The sequence below is a fragment of the Podarcis cretensis genome, assembly GCF_951804945.1.
Source record: "Podarcis cretensis genome assembly, chromosome: 2".
NCBI classification, from domain to species: domain Eukaryota; kingdom Metazoa; phylum Chordata; class Lepidosauria; order Squamata; family Lacertidae; genus Podarcis; species Podarcis cretensis.
In genome coordinates this window covers 127,286,922-127,304,300 of record NC_137171.1, presented here as the reverse complement: position 1 = coordinate 127,304,300, position 17,379 = coordinate 127,286,922, and the positions used below count along the sequence as shown (strand labels likewise).

At 50.4% G+C, this 17,379-nt stretch overlaps 1 protein-coding gene across 3 annotated transcripts in view; it reads right to left on the bottom strand.

The window, feature by feature from the left end:
• The window catches only part of LOC307209543 (H-2 class II histocompatibility antigen, E-S beta chain-like), a 58,001-nt gene extending 42,071 nt beyond the window's left edge, over window positions 1-15,930 (bottom strand). For 2 of the 3 annotated variants that reach the window (XR_013835630.1, XM_079964722.1), the window contains exons 1-4: window positions 15,788-15,926; window positions 13,720-13,989; window positions 572-853; window positions 322-432 (exon numbers count right to left, since the gene is read on the bottom strand). Coding sequence is in view for 2 of the 3 variants with exons in the window: in XM_079964722.1 (XP_079820848.1) it covers window positions 322-432; window positions 572-853; window positions 13,720-13,989; window positions 15,788-15,887 (763 nt within the window). In the remaining variant the exon portion in view is untranslated. Of the gene's footprint in view, window positions 1-321; window positions 433-571; window positions 854-13,719; window positions 13,990-15,787 lie in introns of all 3 variants that reach the window. The other variant, XM_079964723.1, reaches the window with a different exon arrangement.
• Window positions 15,931-17,379: the final 1,449 nt, after the last annotated feature.

Sequence of the window (17,379 nt, the reverse complement as noted above, 5' to 3'; positions counted from 1 at the left end):
TTAAAATAAGGAATTAAATGTTTTGTAGTAAGTAATTGTATGTTTTGCAGTAAGCTGCAAAATATTTGTATCCTTTTGAGTTGCTTTTGAATTTCTCCCTCATATGTTGGATAGGAGGTTTAGGTCTTCATCTACAGATTTAAACCTCAGACCATCTCCATAATAGGTGAGGTTCCATTTGAGGCATCAAGAGGGACCTCCTAGGAGGGGAGAAGGAACAGAACCCTCTCCAGACCCTCTGCCTAAGAAGAGGAGGGGGGCTTGGAGCCCAATCCAGCCCCACATCCAACCCTCCCTCTCCCCCTGGCACCCCACCCCCACCTTTCTTGTTCTTCAGGTAAAGGGCGAGTCCAGTGGCCCCAAAGACCAGCCCCAGCACAATCCCCACAATCCCCGTCCACATCTTGCTCCTGGCAGAGTCCGACTGTGGCTCTGAAGGAAGAAAACGCCACAAGTGAGGAAAGGCAGGTCTGGGATCAGCCCCCTGATGGGGGAGCAACCCATCCAGCCCCCCAGGACTGCCCCCCACTCCCTTGGGCATAGGTGGGTCGGGGTTGGGAAGGCGTCCTACCCCATTTCACCGTGACGGGGCCTTCAAAGCTGGCGTGCTCCACATGGCAGGTGTAGACGTCTCCATGTTCTGGCTTTGTCTCCAGCATCACCTCAATCTGGAAGGTCCAGTTCCCGTTCCGGATGAGGTCCGTGGTCCACACTTTGGGCTCCTCCTTCCCGTTCCTGAACCACTTGATCTCGATCCCCGCAGGGAAGAAGCGATTGACGGTGCAAATCAGCAGAGTGTTGTGTGGTGAAGATTCAACGTTGTCTGTGGGGGTGATCTTCACCTTGGGCTGGACTGTGGGAGGGAGGCAAGGAAGGTCAGAGATTTAGGGAGGGAGGGACCTAGAGGCTTCAAGGGAGGGAGGAGAGGGGAAGGAGGGATCCTCTCCCACCATCCCAGTGGACAGTCCAGGACCATAGTTGGGGGAGGGCTAGCCTGGTTCTCAGCACTGGGTGAAGGCCAGTGTGGTCTAGTGGTTAAGAGCGGTAGACTCATAATCTGGTGAACCGGGTTCGTGTCTCCGCTCCTCCACATGCAGCTGCTGGGTGACCTTGGGCCAGTCACACTTCTCTGAAGTCTCTCAGCCCCACTCACCTCACAGAGTGTTTGTTGTGGGGGAGGAAGGGAAAGGAGAATGTTAGCTGCTTTGAGACTCCTTAAACGGAGTGATAAAGCTGGATATCAAAAACTAAATGCTGCTTCTTTTTCCTAGCTTTTGGGGGACTTCCTCCGACCACAACCCCTCCTGGCTGCTCCAGAGTCTAAAAGCATCTGCTGAGCACCAGTGATGCTGATTTGCAAGGGGAAAACCTAGAAAAGGATCCCTCATTCCCTTTCCCCCTGTTTGTTTTTGGAACTGTGTGCGAAAGAGAAATCCTAGAGAAGGTTGCTCTCCAAGCAAAGTTGAAAGGGGAAAGCTAGCTTTCTTTCTTTCTTTCTTTCTTTCTTTCTTTCTTTCACTTCCCTCAGTGTCTCAGAGATCAATTACAAGTGGTGAAGAGATCAGAACATCACCTCCTGCCCTTTTTGGGAACAGAAGCACTTCTGAGTCTTGCTTGTGTGTTCATTTTGTTTGTTTGTTTGTGTGTGTGTGTGTGTGTGTATTTGGATCCCTAGAAGACAACATATATGTTTACACCATGTGAATACATAAAGAGGGCACTGCTGCCTACAATGAGGGACGCGGATGGCGCTGTGGGTTAAACCACAGAGCCTAGGACCTGCCAATCAGAAGGTCGGCGGTTTGAATTCCCGTGACAGGGTGAGCTCCCGTTGTTCGGTCCCTGCTTCTGCCAACCTAGCAATCCAAAAGCACGTTAAAGTGCAAGTAGATAAATAGGTACCGCTCCAGCGGGAAGGTAAACGGCATTTCCGTGTGCTGCTCTGGTTCACCAGAAGCGGCTTAGTCATGCTGGCCACATGACCCGGAAGCTGTCTACGGACAAACACCGGCTCCCTTGGCCTATACAGCGAGATGAGTGCGCAACCTCAGAGTCAGCCACGAGTGGACCTAATGGTCAGGGGTCCCTTTACCTTTACCTTTGCTGCCTACAATCAGCTACAAAAACTGAGTATAGAATACCTGCAATTAAAGAAATGTGATGCTGACATACGAAGCACTTTGTATTTATCCCTTCCTGTAATTTGGAACGAAAATGTACCCAATCCACTTTAAATTCCTTAATCGCAATGGTTCAGCAGTGTTACGGGAAAAATCCAGGTACGAGGCTGCTCAGCCATCTAGCTCATCGGGCTAAGCCTGTGGATCCCTTTGGAACAAAAGGAGTACAGCCAGAGACTGGAGCAAGTTGGAGAAGATCCACCTTTATTGCGCAACAGGTGCAAGACAAGATTGAACCCCTAGGATGGCGTAACAAGGACTTTTAAAACTTCCCACCATTTCCCAAAATACAGTTCAGAAAGAATCATCACTACATCACCATTACATCAGAAAAGGGGAGGGTTATACAAAATTAACATATGGGCAGGGGGGAAATAACATGCAAATACAGGGTATGTATTGGAAGGCACGTCCTGAGTACCTACAATCAGAAAACAATAGGGTCTTGGCTTGCACAGTCTGCCACCTGGCCATGCCCAGAGAAAGGGCTTGGTCCGGTGATTTGGCATCAGTGGGGTCTTTCCTGTGCGTATGTGACCTCCCGCTTGGGGAATTATGGCGGGTACCAAGTGGTTTCCGAGTCTCTGTTCCGTAACAGTCCCCCATTCGGAGATAGATTTGCATCAGAGTTCTGTAAGAACTGCAAATCCTTTCTCCGCACCCTAAATCTCGGTGACCATGTATTCAAGCTCTCCAGGGTGTCTCATTTGCACATATTCTGGGAAGGTGGGTGTACTCTCTGAGTGAGAATAAGCTCTGAGGGGAAACAAGGTATTTTGTGTAGGGCAGCGGATAAGGGAGCAGCAAGGGTTTAAACAGTGTACAGCACAACACAGTATTGATACGCAAAGAATAATAATCGCAACAGTCAAGACAATCCCTTTGAGCAGTTGTTGGAGCCAGCCCAACTTAGGCAGCCAGTCCTAAAGATTGAAATCTGACAGTCCCTCATGTTGAATGTCATTGAGTTTCCCTGCCAGCTCATGTATGTTGTTTAAATGTCCGGTGATGTTCAAGGACTGGTCGGTCACATATGTGCAGCACTCCGCTCCAATCAGAGCACATGTCCCTCCCTGACTCGATAACAAAAAATCTGTAGCAATCCTTGTTTGTAAACTGAGTTGTCTTACCTCAGAGAGCTCGGATACCAAAAAGTCCATTATCTGCGTGGCCTCTTGCATGAACTTCAGGAGGATGTCGGTGAGACTGAGAATGTTGACGTGGTTGGATCCAGCTCCATAGGCAGGGAACAGCGCTCGACCCACAGTCTCTCCATTGGCAGCAACGTCTGAGAGGTCTGACAGGTCTTGCTATTCCCTTTTATTCCTCTGTCTCCCCAGTGGTAGGTGCGGGGTGATCCTTATCCCAGGGACAATGTATCCCACAAAGCAGGATCCAGACATGTGCGGGCTTATCCAGGTGTATGCTCTGTGCCCACACACCCAAAACAAGCCACTGAGGAATGACTCCATTCTGCCAGATGCAAAGGTCTGTAAGAACATGAGATCCGAGTGTTGTGGTCTCCAAGTGGACAGGTGGCTCACAGCGGCAGCCCAGGCGGCAGTGAGGTTTGGAAAAGTCTGGGAACCGGCTGAGTTGGTGACAGTCACTTGTCCTGTGGTTAGGATTTCAAGATTGATGTTACAGGTACTAGTTCCTATAGAGGTCCCTTTCCCAGTGAAGCGGCGGCAAAGGGGTCCTCTGGTTGAACCTGTTAGGTACAGATACTGGTGGTTGAGGTTTAAGGCAGTTAAATTCCAGGAGGCAACGTCTCCTGAGCGGTATTGTTCCAATGTTACAGCCACTGGCACTAGTGGAAGGCTTTGCTGGAGGTGGCTCAGTGCATGAGCGCAGATCCAACAGTTCGGGTAGGGAGTCTCCTTAGCCACCTGACCAAGAAGTTGGATGTAGGAGTTCTGTTCCCAGGACGAAAGGAGGTCTTGCCCTGGGAAGGAGAGGTCAGTGCCAAGGCGCCGAGGTGCAGTGCCCATCAGGTGTAAGGGATCAGTGGTGTTCAGGAGTCACCTGTCCTTGGCTATTCCGCCACATCTCAGTGGACCAACGTTGTCCCACACAGGGGTGTGGGAGGGGCATATAGGGTGGTGCCAGCCCTCCAGGTACTCTGCCCCTTTCCAGTCATGAGTAAGTCCGAGATTCTATAGGCAACAGAATCGCCCTAGGCAGAGTCCTTGCAGCTGGGGTTTTCTTGGTTCAGGGGTCATGAAAAGGCATTGGAAGGCAAAAATCAAATTCTCGGAGGGGTGGTGGGAATCCGTATAAGTGTGGGTAGCCCCTCCATTTTCGACCTTGGTCCAGTTCGGGTTTCTGATGATCTCCCCTTGACCATAAAGAAGATAGGTCCCATTGTTGCATCTCAGGCGGTAATACTGGTGGTCAAGGGTGAGAATGGCTGACCCAACGCGCTGGAAACTTTGGTCTCGTATAAAGAGTTCCCAGTATTGGCTGCTACTGAGTTTGGGTACTAACGAGTGGTGCAGCAAGGTCCGTGATTCAGGGAGACAAAAGCTGAAGTCCCCCATTTGGTCAGGGTTGGATTTGTCCCCTGAACCTGTGATCTGATAGTCCAAGAATGATAGTCCGTTTGTAATCCGGAGCAGTGGCTCAACACGTGAGAAGAGACCCCATTCAAAGGGGAAAGGATTAAAAGGGTGAGGATCAGTTCCATATCCAGTGATGGGGTGGCAGATAAAACAATGAAGTGTCAAGGTGTTAAAATTAAGCATTGAGGTGTCAAAGGAAGGGAGCGAAGTGTAGAGCTGTCAAACGACGCGCTGAGCTGTCAAACGACTGCACTGAGCTGCCAGGAAGGGAGCGAAGCATGGAGCTATCAAACACGTTTGAGGCGTAGCTTGATCGTGGTTGCGTCCAGGACGACTTCAGAGGTCCAGACGGGCTCGGGGGTGGTATCTGGTCTGGTCTGGTGGGCCCTATCCTGACCTCGATCTGGTCCGGTCTGTTGGGCCCAATCCTGACCCCGATCTAGTCCGGTCTGCTGCTCCTCCTCGTCATCTATGTAGGAGGTTGCAGCGGAAGGCGGGGCATCAAAGGTGTAGTCCTCTCCTTAGGTCTCCTGCACCTCCTGAGGTGGTTGGACGGTCTTGCACCTCATGTGGTGTAGCCAAGCATTCTTTTCCCCAACTTTCATGGCAGTGGGTGTGGTTAGCACTTGGAACGGACCCTCCCAGGCTGGTTGTAGGGGTAGCTTCTGGTACACTTTAACCAGGATCCAGTCTCCCAAATGGAAGGAATGTGCTGGGACGTTGATTGGCAGGTTCTGTCCTTCTACGGCAGCATACTTGTGAAGATGTTCTAACTGTTTTTGAAGCTGAATGACAATCAGTGAGTTCTGCCTCCCCCACATCAAGTTCGGAGAGGGGGAATAATGTGTTATAAACGGGGGAGGGTCTCCCAAACAAAAGTTTGAAGGGAGATAGTTTCAAAAGTCCTGTAGGAGCGCTCTGGATATTATGGAGAACTAATGGGAGCGCATTTACCCACTATAGTTCGGTTGTACTAGAGTTTCCCCAGTTGAACCTTCACCTCCTGGTTCATGCACTCTACTTGCCCTGAGGAGGCCAGGTGGTATGGTGTATGGAGTTCCCACTTTATTCCCAGAGCTTGGGCCACCTGTTGGGTTACTTCTGCAGTAAAGTGGGTTCCCCTGTCACTATCTAGTCAACGGGGTACCCCATATTGGGGAATGATGTCTTGTAAAAGGGCCCTGGTGACTACAGTAACAGTTGCTTTCCTGCACGGGAACCCCTCCACCCACTATGATCAGAACATGCTTGAATCCTTGGCACTGGGGTAGGTCGATGAAGTCCAGTTGCAAACTTTCAAAAGGGACAAAAGCCCAAGGTCTGGCTCCTGGGGGCCGTTTAGGCTCACGTTTGGCATTGAAGTTTTGGCATGTTATGCAGTTCTTTGAAGCCGCCGTGGCCGCAGCGGCTGTTCCCGGGGCATACCAGAACCTCAGGACATAGTCCATTAGTTTCCCCTTTCCCCAATGAGTCCGTTGGTGGAGGATCCTCACAAATTTTGGAGTCCAGATCCTTGGCATGACGGCTCTGCCGTCTGGGAGGAATCAGATGCCATTTGTTTTGGTAGCACCTAAAGATATTGCAGCCATTTGAGCTGCCCTGTCAGCTCATCTGTTACCCTTGGAGACTGGGTCCCTCCCCTTTGTATGCGCTTTGCAGTGGTCAACCGCTATTGCTTTGGGTTTGTGGATCCTGTCCCAGAGGACAGGATCACACTTCAAAACAACCTTGACAGATTAGAGAACTGGGCCAAAACAAACAAAATGAACTTTAACAGGGAGAAATGTAAAGTATTGCACTTGGGCAAAAAAAAATGAGAGGCACAAATACAAGATGGGTGATACCTGGCTTGAGAGCAGTACATGTGAAAAGGATCTAGGAGTCTTGGTTGACCACAAACTTGACATGAGCCAACAGTGTGACGCGGCAACTAAAAAAGCCAATGCAATTCTGGGCTGCATCAATAGGAGTATAGCATCTAGATCAAGGGAAGTAATAGTGCCACTGTATTCTGCTCTGGTCAGACCTCACCTGGAGTACTGTGTCAGTTCTGGGCACCACAGTTCAAGAAGGACACTGACAAACTGGAACGTGTCCAGAGGAGGGCAACCAAAATGGTCAAAGGCCTGGAAACGATGCCTTATGAGGAACGGCTAAGGGAGCTGGGCATGTTTAGCCTGGAGAAGAGGAGATTAAGGGGTGATATGATAGCCATGTTCAAATATATAAAAGGATGTCATATAGAGGAGGGAGAAAGGTTGTTTTCTGCTGCTCCAGAGAAGCGGACACGGAGCAATGGTTCCAAACTACAAGAAAAAAGATTCCACCTAAACATTAGGAAGAACTTCCTGACAGTAAGAGCTGTTCGGCAGTGGAATTTGCTGCCAAGGAGTGTGGTGGAGTCTCCTTCTTTGGAGGTCTTTAAGCAGAGGCTTGACAACCATATGTCAGGAGTGCTCTGATGGTGTTTCCTGCTTGGCAGGGGGTTGGACTCGATGGCCCTTGTGGTCTATTCCAACTCTATGATTGTATGATTCTATGATGGCTGTTAATAACCTTTCCACTAGAGCGGCGTGGGAGATCTGTGAACCGGCTGCAGTCAGGAAGCCTCTCTGAAGCCAGATTTGCCTGCTTGTATGTACTAACCCGAAGCAATATTTACTATCAGTATAGATGGTTGTCCTTTTCCCTTCGTTAATCTCACAAGCCCTTATGAGGGCAATTAATTCTGCCACCTGGGCGCTGTATGGGGGTTTATGGGATTAGCTTCTAGCACCTCAAAGTCGGAGACTACAGCATATCCCATCTTTCTTTCCCCGTTTATCACCTTGGAACTCCCGTCTGTGTAAAATCTAAGATCAGGGTTTTCCAGAGGGAGGTGGTCTAAATCCTCTTGGGGTTTCTCCGCTTGTTGGACTATCTTTGCACAGTTTTGGCGGGGTGCGCCATCCTCTGGGAGAGGTAATAGGGTTGCCGGATTGAGGGAGTTGACTCTTTTAATGGTAACGTTGGATGGGGTTAGGAGGAGGGCTTTGTACCAGTTTAAACGTGGATTTGAGAAGTGGTGGCAGCCACTCAGAGTTAGAAGGCTGGAGACAGCATGAGGAACATGGATGGTGATCTCGTGTCCCAACACTGTCTCTTGGGCCTTTTGAAGGAGGAGTGCAGTGGCAGCAATGGCTCTCAGACAACTCACTGCCCCCTTTGCCGTATTATCATGTTGTAGGCTGTTATAGGCTACAGGCCTCTCCTGATTCCGGAAGGGCTGGGTAAGGACTCCTGAGGCTACCCCCATTTGCTCATGAATAAACAGATTGAAGGGAATACGATAATCTGGGAGGCCTAAGGCGGGGGCCGATCATAATTCCCTCTTAAGTCGTTCAAAGGATTGATATACTTCCTCTTCCCAGACTAATTCGTTAGGATGATCTTGCCGTGTCATAGCGGAGAGGGGCTTGGTTATCTCACTGTAGCCAGCAATCCATGCCCTGCCATGCCAAGGAAGCCCCACAATTGTCTTTTGGTCTTGGGGAGTGGAATCTTGGTGACCGCTTCTATTCTGTCTGTTGCTAGGCTCTGGGTGCCTACCCCCAGGATATGTCCGAGATATTTCACTTCCTGCTTGCAGCATTGTAACTTCTTGGGGGGATACTTTGTGCCCTGTGTATGCTGGCTCAATGAGGAGATGTTTAGTGTCTGCTTTACATGCCTCCTCACTGGTAGAACATATTAAAATATCTACATAAAGCAGATACTTGGACCCAGCAGGTAGGTGTACATCTTGTCAATCTTGGCGCAGTATCGTGGAAAATATGGTGGGCGATTCTGTGTACCCTTGGGGTAGTCTTGTCCAGGTTAATTGACTTGGTCCCCAGGTGAAGGCAAAGAGGAATTGGCTTTCAGGGACTAAAGGGATACTGAAGAACGCAGAACATAGATCAGCAGCACTGTACCATGTGGTTCCTGCTGGGATGGCATTTAGAAGGGAATTTGGGTTGCCCACCACTGGGTGGCATGGAATTACAAACTGATTTACGGGCCTTAGGTCCTGTACAAAACGGTAACAAACTGGGGTTCCCTTCCCCATGGTGTTTTTATGGGGAGTACTGGGGTGTTGCAGGGTGATGCACAAGGAACTAGAATTCCCTTTTCGAGGAAATCTTCAATCATGGGTGTCAGTCCTTCTATGGCTTCATTTGGTAGGGGATATTGTTTAGTGCAAGGGAAGGGAACGCCTGCACTATAGGTGATCTTAACCGGAGTAGCAGATTTTAAAAGTCCCACCGAGGTGGACTCTGTACCCCATAGCCAAGGAGGCATTTCCTCTTCTAGGTCAGGGGAGAGATCTGGAAATTGGCGTTCCAGTTTAGCATCCTGCACTATTCCTTGGAAGGTGGGGATGGACTCTTCAGGCACGTATAGGTAGATGCCGTCCCCCAAGCACTTTATTGTGATGTTTAATTTGCAAAGTAAGTCTCTGCCAAGGAGGTTTACTGGGCTGCTGGTTAAGAGGAAGGTGTGTTCCGCCAATAAGGGTCCCAGAGTGACCTTGGCTGAGTGGGAGAGTGGACACGTGTGGGGTATCCCGTCCAGCCCCATGACCTTCCTGGTCTCCGATCCAGGTTCCAGGTGGCTATTTGCTAGGGTTGAATATGTGGTTCCCGTATCCAGTAGACATTCGTAGGGATGCCCATCAATCTCAATCGTGCAAGTAGTGTCTTCAGGTGATAGCGCAAGGACGGGGCAGATGGCTTGGGTTTGGTCGGGATCCCCTGTACTTGTCAATAAGACTCTCCCCATCCCATCATTATATCAAGGGGAGGAGGTGACGTGTCCGACGAATGCATAGTTGAGGCAGAGGCTGTACCGGCGGGCCAGGGTTCCCTGCACAGGTCTTCCAACTTCTGTTTGGACAATAGTCTATGGCCTGGGATCGATTTCCAGTATGTTAACACAAATTCAAGGGGAGAGTCAGGGTCCCTCTTGGATTTGGATGGCTTCCATGAAGTCTTCCTCCCGGAGGGAGCCCGCTTGTGTTTGGAAGCTTGGGTAGCCATTTCCTTAATTCACGTGTGTCTGGGATAGAGAGGGAAATGAAAAAGGGTTCTGGTTATCCTATATAGGGGTTTTCTCTGATTCTCTTATCTTCCGTTAGTTAGCTAGTCTCACAGGGTTTCTCCCGAGTCCTGAGCTATCTGATTTCCTCCCCAGACCTTTGGCACTCGTCTTTCCCTTTTCCTATGCCTGGGATGTTTTTCCCACTCTGCCCAGTCCTGCCCAGTTCCTCCCAGGCTATCCCGCCTGGCAACCTCCTACCTATCGTTGCAAACTTGAGAAAAGGGACCTTATTGGATGCCCGTGCAGTGCGGTGCCAGCTCAGGCAACCCCTAGATAGAGTTTTCGAACCAGAATACCCCCCTTGCTTTCAGAAGCGGGCTCACACACATGTATAACGTGGCATGACTGGTGCGGCTGGGGTAGGGATAGAAAGATAGTCCCTTCTAGCCCCTTGCTTTCAATAGGACACCCATTTGCAGAGGTGAGTGTTTAAGCCGAACCTCTCCATCTTATTTTCGGGTTCCTAATTGGGGCAGCTGGCTGGAAGTTCAGAAAAAGAGCTCCAACCCCTTGCCTTCAATGAGATGCCCATTGTGGTGAGGTGGGTGTTTAAGCCAGTCCTCTCCATCTTATTTTTGGGCTCTCGATTGGTGCGGCTGGCTGGAGGGTTTAGGATAAAGAGAGAGAGCTCAGAACTCCCCTCTCGAGTTGAGCAGTGGTCCACGGTCTCTCTCACAATCCGGACCAAGAGAAAGGTAAGGAAGAACAATAGATAAGAGGGCAGAGAATTCAGTTGCCAGGAGATCACCACCCCCTTCCCACCAGTGCACTGGATTTTGACCTATACTCACGCGTCTTCTGCTGTGATCCCGGGATCGATGAATAAGCCAGCCGGATCTCTCTTTGCTCCCTAGCTGAGCCCCTTGAGGCTTGTCGATTACCGCCCCTGAAGATGGCCGGGGATCCAGAGAGATCTTCCCAGGCTAAAGGGGCCCAGAGTTGGCTGAAGATTTCGGGGGCCCCAGTCAACCCCACGGGAGAACCGCAGCCCCACGTTGGGCACCAAACTGTTACGGAAAAAATCCAGGTGCGAGGCTGCATCAATGGGGTCTTTCCTGTGCGTACGTGACCTCCCGCTTGGGGAATTATGGTGGGTACCGAGTGGTTTCCGAGTCTCTTGGAAATAAAGCAGATTGGCGGTGAAAGCGAAAGAATCAGTGGTACTAGTGAATTTCTGTGAATTTTTCTGTTTTTCCAGGCTTCGTTAAACAGTAGCTGTCCATTCAGAAAGGACTGGTTACACTGTATCAAGTTTGATTGGATTAGCAAGGTTACAAGGTTTCAGTCCATTGTTCTCACAGCGGAGAGCTGTCAACAGCTTATAATGAAGTAAATGAGGCGTGCAAGAGCTTTAGTTGAGCTGCTTCTGCAGAAGCAAAGCGTTGCATTGATTGGCTGGGGCTGCATTCGGCGCATTCTGATTGGTTAGGATGCTCCCGCATGCAAATAGAATGTTCATTCACAAATACACTGGCTGGTTATCCGGTTTACTTGCAAAAGGGATGGGAAGCAGAAAGGGAAAAAGACACTTTTATTTTCGGGGTTTGGGTTTCGTGTGGTGCTTGGTGCAATATAGTGAAGGGACCAGGGGTTCTCTGCAAGGCAGGGCGCCCTCAAGGTCATCACCTCAAACCCTCTGGAGGCATCCTAGGAAGGAGGACATCACAAACATGCCCCCCCTTCCGTTCCGTAACAAGCAGCCAGCAATTTTTAAACCTTGTGGAGTATTTATTCTTTTATTTTATTCTTTAGAGCCTTTAACTGCCTTTACTACTCAGAAGTCCCACTGAATTAAATGGAGCTTACTCCCAGGTAATTGTGTAAAGATTATGCGGTCTTATACTGCAATCTTCAGCATTTTGACTCAAAAGTAAGCCCCACTGAGTTCAATAAGACTTACTCTCTGGTATCTTCCTGATCATTATCACAGTTTCCATTGTTATTATTATTATTATTATTTACATACAGTCATAATATTTCTTAGAATTCCTCAAATGATCTACTGCTCTCTGAGGAGATCTAGTTAAGGGTAAATGAAAGCCAGATACACGCATAGACAATGTTACTATTTGGAGAGACTATATCTCTTTTCCAGCTTCTTTCAAACTTCTTTTTATGCCCTTTATGAACAAATGTGTCAAGTTTTGTGTGTATATACAAATACACATGGGGCGTGTGTGACAAAACTGGGTCTGGGCCCAGGTGACAGAAAACCTAGTTTGGGGGGGCCCCTGGGACAGTCAGTCAATCCTGTGCTCCCAGCCCCCAACTTCCCACTCCCACCAGTGGGATCTCTGACCCCCCCCCATCTACCCAAAGTCATCCCAGTTTCCCCAGTGCTCAGGCTGGGCATAGGGAACTGCTCCTCCCTGGGGGTCCTTGGGATGCCCCTCCCCTTCCCATCCTTCTGTGTCATTTCCGAGTCCTGGGAATCTCAGGAGTTTGTCCTTCCTTTTTCCTAGCAAACAGGATGACCTTCAGAATTCACTGCAGAGTATCCTTTTGATTTAGGGATGGTCCCTGGAGGACGGGGGGGGGGGGGGAGCTGGAGGGGAGCCTGGTGGCTGAAAATAGTAATGAGTGGGTGGGAGGGAAATGGACCATGTTTATAATAATAATTATTTAATCCTGAATGTATGTGATTTTGAGATTGTGGGGTTAATTTCTAAACCCCTCCCCCCCTGATTTAAACACCCAAATTCCCTGGGAAACCTGGACGTATGGCAGCCCTACCTGTCAGGTGAACATGAAACGACATGCTAATGTGTCACAATTAATAACTGAGTGATGTCCAAACAACATCATATTGTACTTTAAAAATGTTCAGGGTTTCTGCTTGAAATGTGCTCTCTCTGCTCCCCCTGAAAGGCTGCCTATTCCCCCTTGCAGCCCCCCACTCTAATGTAGTCCAGCATTGGACTGTCTCCCGGGTTCAAATCCCCCCTGGGCCTTGAGTCTCCTGGGTGTCCCTGGGCAGCCCCCCCCCCTCAGCCTGGCCTCCCTCACAGGGTCGTTGTGGGGGTGGAATGAGGAGAGGGAGAACCATGGACAGAACACCATCTCAAGCTCCTCTGGGGAAACGGTGGGGATGCACAGGCAGTACATGAACTTTAGGGAAGTTTTTAATGTTTGATGTCGTATTGTGCTTTTAATTCTGTTGGGAGATGCCCAGAGTGGCTGGGAAAACCCAGCTTGATGGATGGGGTATTAATAATAATATAAATAACAATAAAAACAACAACAATAATAATAAATCATTACTTCTATTATTATTATTATTATTATTATTATTATTATTATTATTATAGTAGTAGTAGTAAATACTGCAGTTGTGTGTTGCAAGCCTCCCTGAGACCTACAGGTATAGCGTGGGATGCAAATTTAATTAATAATAAATATATTGCAATACCATGGTACCTCAGGTATCATACGCTTTAGGTTACATACGCTTCAGGTTACAGACTCCACTAACCCAGAAATAGTGCTTCAGGTTAAGAACTTTGCTTCAGGATGAGAACAGAAATCGTGCTCTGACGGCGCGGCGGCAGCAGGAGGCCCCATTAGCTAAAGTGGTGCTTCAGGTTAAGAACAGCTTCCAGAAGGAATTAAGTACTTAACCCAAGGTACCAGTGTACACGAAACGGTTTATGATGCTTTGAGGGACACAAAAGCTCCTTCTGCCCCCAATCCCAGCGTCTGCCTCTGGAGTGGGGCACCAGGAAAGGCCCCTCTTCCTCTCTGAAAAGCGGGAGGGGCAGGGAGGGGAGAAAGTCCTGGGTCCACCCCACGCCCCCCCCCATTTTGGGTTCTTATAGGGGGCCCATTTCCCATGACGTCCCCCTCCCCGATTCTGGACTCACTGCGCCGGGCCTGGGCGAAGGGCTTGTAGATTCCGTAGTCGCGCCGGCAGAAGACATCCACGGCAGCCATGTATCTCCGCAGGTCTCTCTTGTCCTGGTTCCATCTCTTGACTTCGGACTCCTCCATTTCAGCCACCGCCATGAACTTCCCTCGGTCGCTGTCGAAGTAGTAGAGCTCCTGACGGTCGAAAAACTCCCTATGTAGGTAGCGGATCCGCTGCGTCCCATTGGAGAAGTGGCACTCGGCCTTCAACTGGAACAGAAAATGCTCTGTGGGGGGAGGGGGAGAATGAAATGGGGGGGGGGTGGAGACTTCCGGTTTCCAGTTGCCTTAAGGGCGCAGCTCCCACGAAAGCGGATAGTTGTCCCTGCCGGGCAGGAGAGAGATGGTTTGTCTCTCTCGCATTTTTTTTCCTCTTTCTCTCTCTCCTGTCACATGATCCCATGGTGGGGGGGGATGAGCAGGGAGACCCTCCTTTCACCTCCTTCCAAAAGAAATGGAGAGAGCGGCAGGAAGGCCCCTTTTTTAGGGGGGAGGCACAACCTCCAAGGCCCTGAACCCCATGGGTGTAGCCAGGATATATATGGGGTGGGCGTGAACTGAGCTATCTGCATTTATTTATTTATTTATTTATTTATTTATTTATTTAATGGGGGCAGCTGCTCCCTGCCCCCGATGCTGCCCATGCTTATCTCCAGGTTTTTGAAAAAAAGTAAACCTCCCTCCCCCATTTTATTGCCCTCCGGCTGAAAGAGGAAATGTTGGGGGTTGCAGAGAGACCAGGAAAAGGGCGAGATGCCGAGGAGGGCGGGAGACACTTCACTGCTCTGAATGGAGTTCACTGCCCCTCCCTCCCACGAGACCCCCTCTCCCGCTGCGGGAGACCCAGTTTCACTTTCGCTTTACCTGCCAGAGCGCAGGAAGGCAGGAACCCATTTCAGCGCCCAGAATGGGCAGCTGCCCCCCATCAATAAAAATCAATAAAAGTACATAGGAAACTGAGGTTTCCCCCTCCTAACAAAAGGTCAGCCCCTTCCTAACAAAAATCCTGGCTACGCACTTGCCTGGGTTTCTTACTATTGAGAAAGAGCAAATGAAAGGTATATTTATGCATTATGTGGAGTCCTTTATAGAGTTAATACTGTAATCGGTTATGATGATGGGAGATAAATGGACTAATAATGATGAGGATGCTTTTGAGAGGCAGGTGAAGAAGCGCTCACGGCCAAATTCAGCTGTCCCACCAAAAGTCCCCTAGGGCTGCCTACCACCAGATGTCCTGAAGGAAGACTATTTAATGTGTGAATATTGTAGTTCTATTAAAATTCAATTGAATGTTACTTGTAAGCTGCTGGGGTAGGATTTTAATCCTGAAAGGTGGGATATAATTAATAGCAATAAATAAATGTGCTCTCCTTCCCAATCCCAGAAGCCTGAGCTGCTCTTTTTCAGAGGGGGGAGTGTTTTCCGTTCCCTCCTGCCCCTTTGCCCCCCCCCCCCCGTGACCTGGAAGAAGCAAAGATTACCAGTGTTGAAGCAATGCTTCTTCAACATCAACTTCAAAGGACAGGTCATGCTGTTCGGATGCCTGATTATCATCTTCCAAAGCAATGACCCTATTCTGAACTTAAAAATGGAAAGTGTAATGCTGGTTTGTCAACAAGAGAGATTTAAAGACTCTTCCAAGAAGAATCTTTCAAAATGTAGTATAAACACCAGCAACTGGGAAACACTGCCCTGCAAGCGCTCCAATTGGAGAGCAGCCTTTACCAAAGGTGTCATGGGCTTTGGAGACACTCCAACTCAGGGCGAAAAGGAGAAACGTGCTAAGAGGAAGGCACGCTGGGCAAACTCTCACCTTGATAAACTCCCGCCCGGAAACCTCTGTCCCCACTGTGGAATGACGTGTGGGTCCAGAATTGGCTCCACAGTCACTTACGGACTCACTGCTAAGACCGTGTTCATGAAGACCATCTAGGAGGGATCTTCAAAGGAGCCCCACTGATGGGGGTCCCACTAAGATGAGTTTCCTCTTCCTTCTCCCCCCATGGCAGAATCTTTGCTCACCTGGAGGCGCCTCCACGCCCAGCCCCTCCGAAGCGGAGACCACCAGCATGCCCAGCAGGAGCCCCCCCAAGGCCAAAGGCGCAGCGCCGGAGCCCCCCATCCTTCTCTCTCCTTCGCCCCCTGAAGACTCCCAAATGGGACTTTCTCTGCTCAGGGTCGGGAAAAACTACCAAGCCCCGTCCAATCCGCCTCCGAGTCCAGGCAGCGTCATCGGTCGCCAGGCAGGGAAAGAGCATTATCAAGGGCTCTCTCTGCTCTCAATAGATCTGCAAGTTCCTCTTCTTCTAATCTCTCCATTGTTGTTGCGTCGCGTGTGAATCAATATATTCCCGGAAGACTTGACTATAAAGCTTAACAAGAATCTGCGCTTTTCTTCTGCTGCGTTTTAAGCCGCTAAACGTCGTTCCTTCATGTATCCGGAAAGAGGAAGGAAGTTTCCAGGGGGGAAGAACTGCCTGCTGAGGGAGGGGGCTTCCCCTCTTCGCCCCCCAGCCTGCATCCCGAGGAGACCTGGCAGCCCCCCAATAAGAAGACCCCTCCCCCCAATAAAAGCCCCCTCCAGCCCCCCTTTGCAAGAAACATCCCTGGTGTCTGAGGATCCCCATGAAGAAACACCAAGGGGGGAGACAGAGAGGAGCCCCCGCAGCCCCTTCCCTGGAGGAGACCCCGCCCCTCTTGGGGAGATCCAGCCCCCCCCCAAAAAAAAAATATTCGCTGCCCTTTTCCTGCTGCCCTTTTCGCTCCGTCTCCGGCTGAGGCTCCTGCCTGGGGAGGGTTTACCTGGAGACAGGCTGGTCATCGCCAGGGCGCTTTTTCATTGGCCGAACGGGCAGGGACTTTTCTGCTCCGCCAAAGCCGCCCCCTGGCCGCCCCCGCCCCACAGCCACTTGGAGCCATCGATCAAGCAGGGAGCCCAAGGAAACTGCCGCCTGGTCTGCCAGGAATCTGCCTCCTTGGCGCCTAAAACTGAGGCGAGGCTCAGATTTCGAAAGGCGGGAAGTTGGGAAAAGGCGGGAAAAGTCGTTGCCCTCAGAGTCGCTGAGGGAAAGAAGCAGCGGGGGGAGGGGCTCCTCCTCTCTTGTCCCTCAGAGACACACAGAGACACAACGGGGACCCTCTTGTGAGGGGAGCAGAAAGGGGTCTCTCTCCCCCCCCCCTCACAAACCCCTTTGCATTCCTCTCATGGCGGAAGGGGATCCCACCCTCTCCCTGCCTGGCGAGGGGGCAGCCGGGCCAAGGGGGTCTCTGGGCGCAGGAGAGCCTGTGGGGAGGAAGGGGGCAGAGGAAGTTGGGGGACTGAGGGAGAATGGGAAGCATCATCCCTGGGGGAGGGAAGCGTAGCCCGCCATCGCCAGAGGGGCAGAGGGAGAGGGAGGTCCCCGTCTCTGGAGGGGCTGCCTGAGCTTCTCCCTCCTGCTCAGGGATCTTATGAAGCGTCGGAGAAAGGGATCCCTGAAAATCAGCTGCCCCCCATGTCTTCCTTCCTGGCAGCTTCATCCTCTCCCTCCCTCGAACCCCCAGAAGTCCCAGGCTAGATTCTGTTTCCAACGCTGCTGCTGCGTAGTCTCAAGTCCAGCCATGAAGAAGGAGAA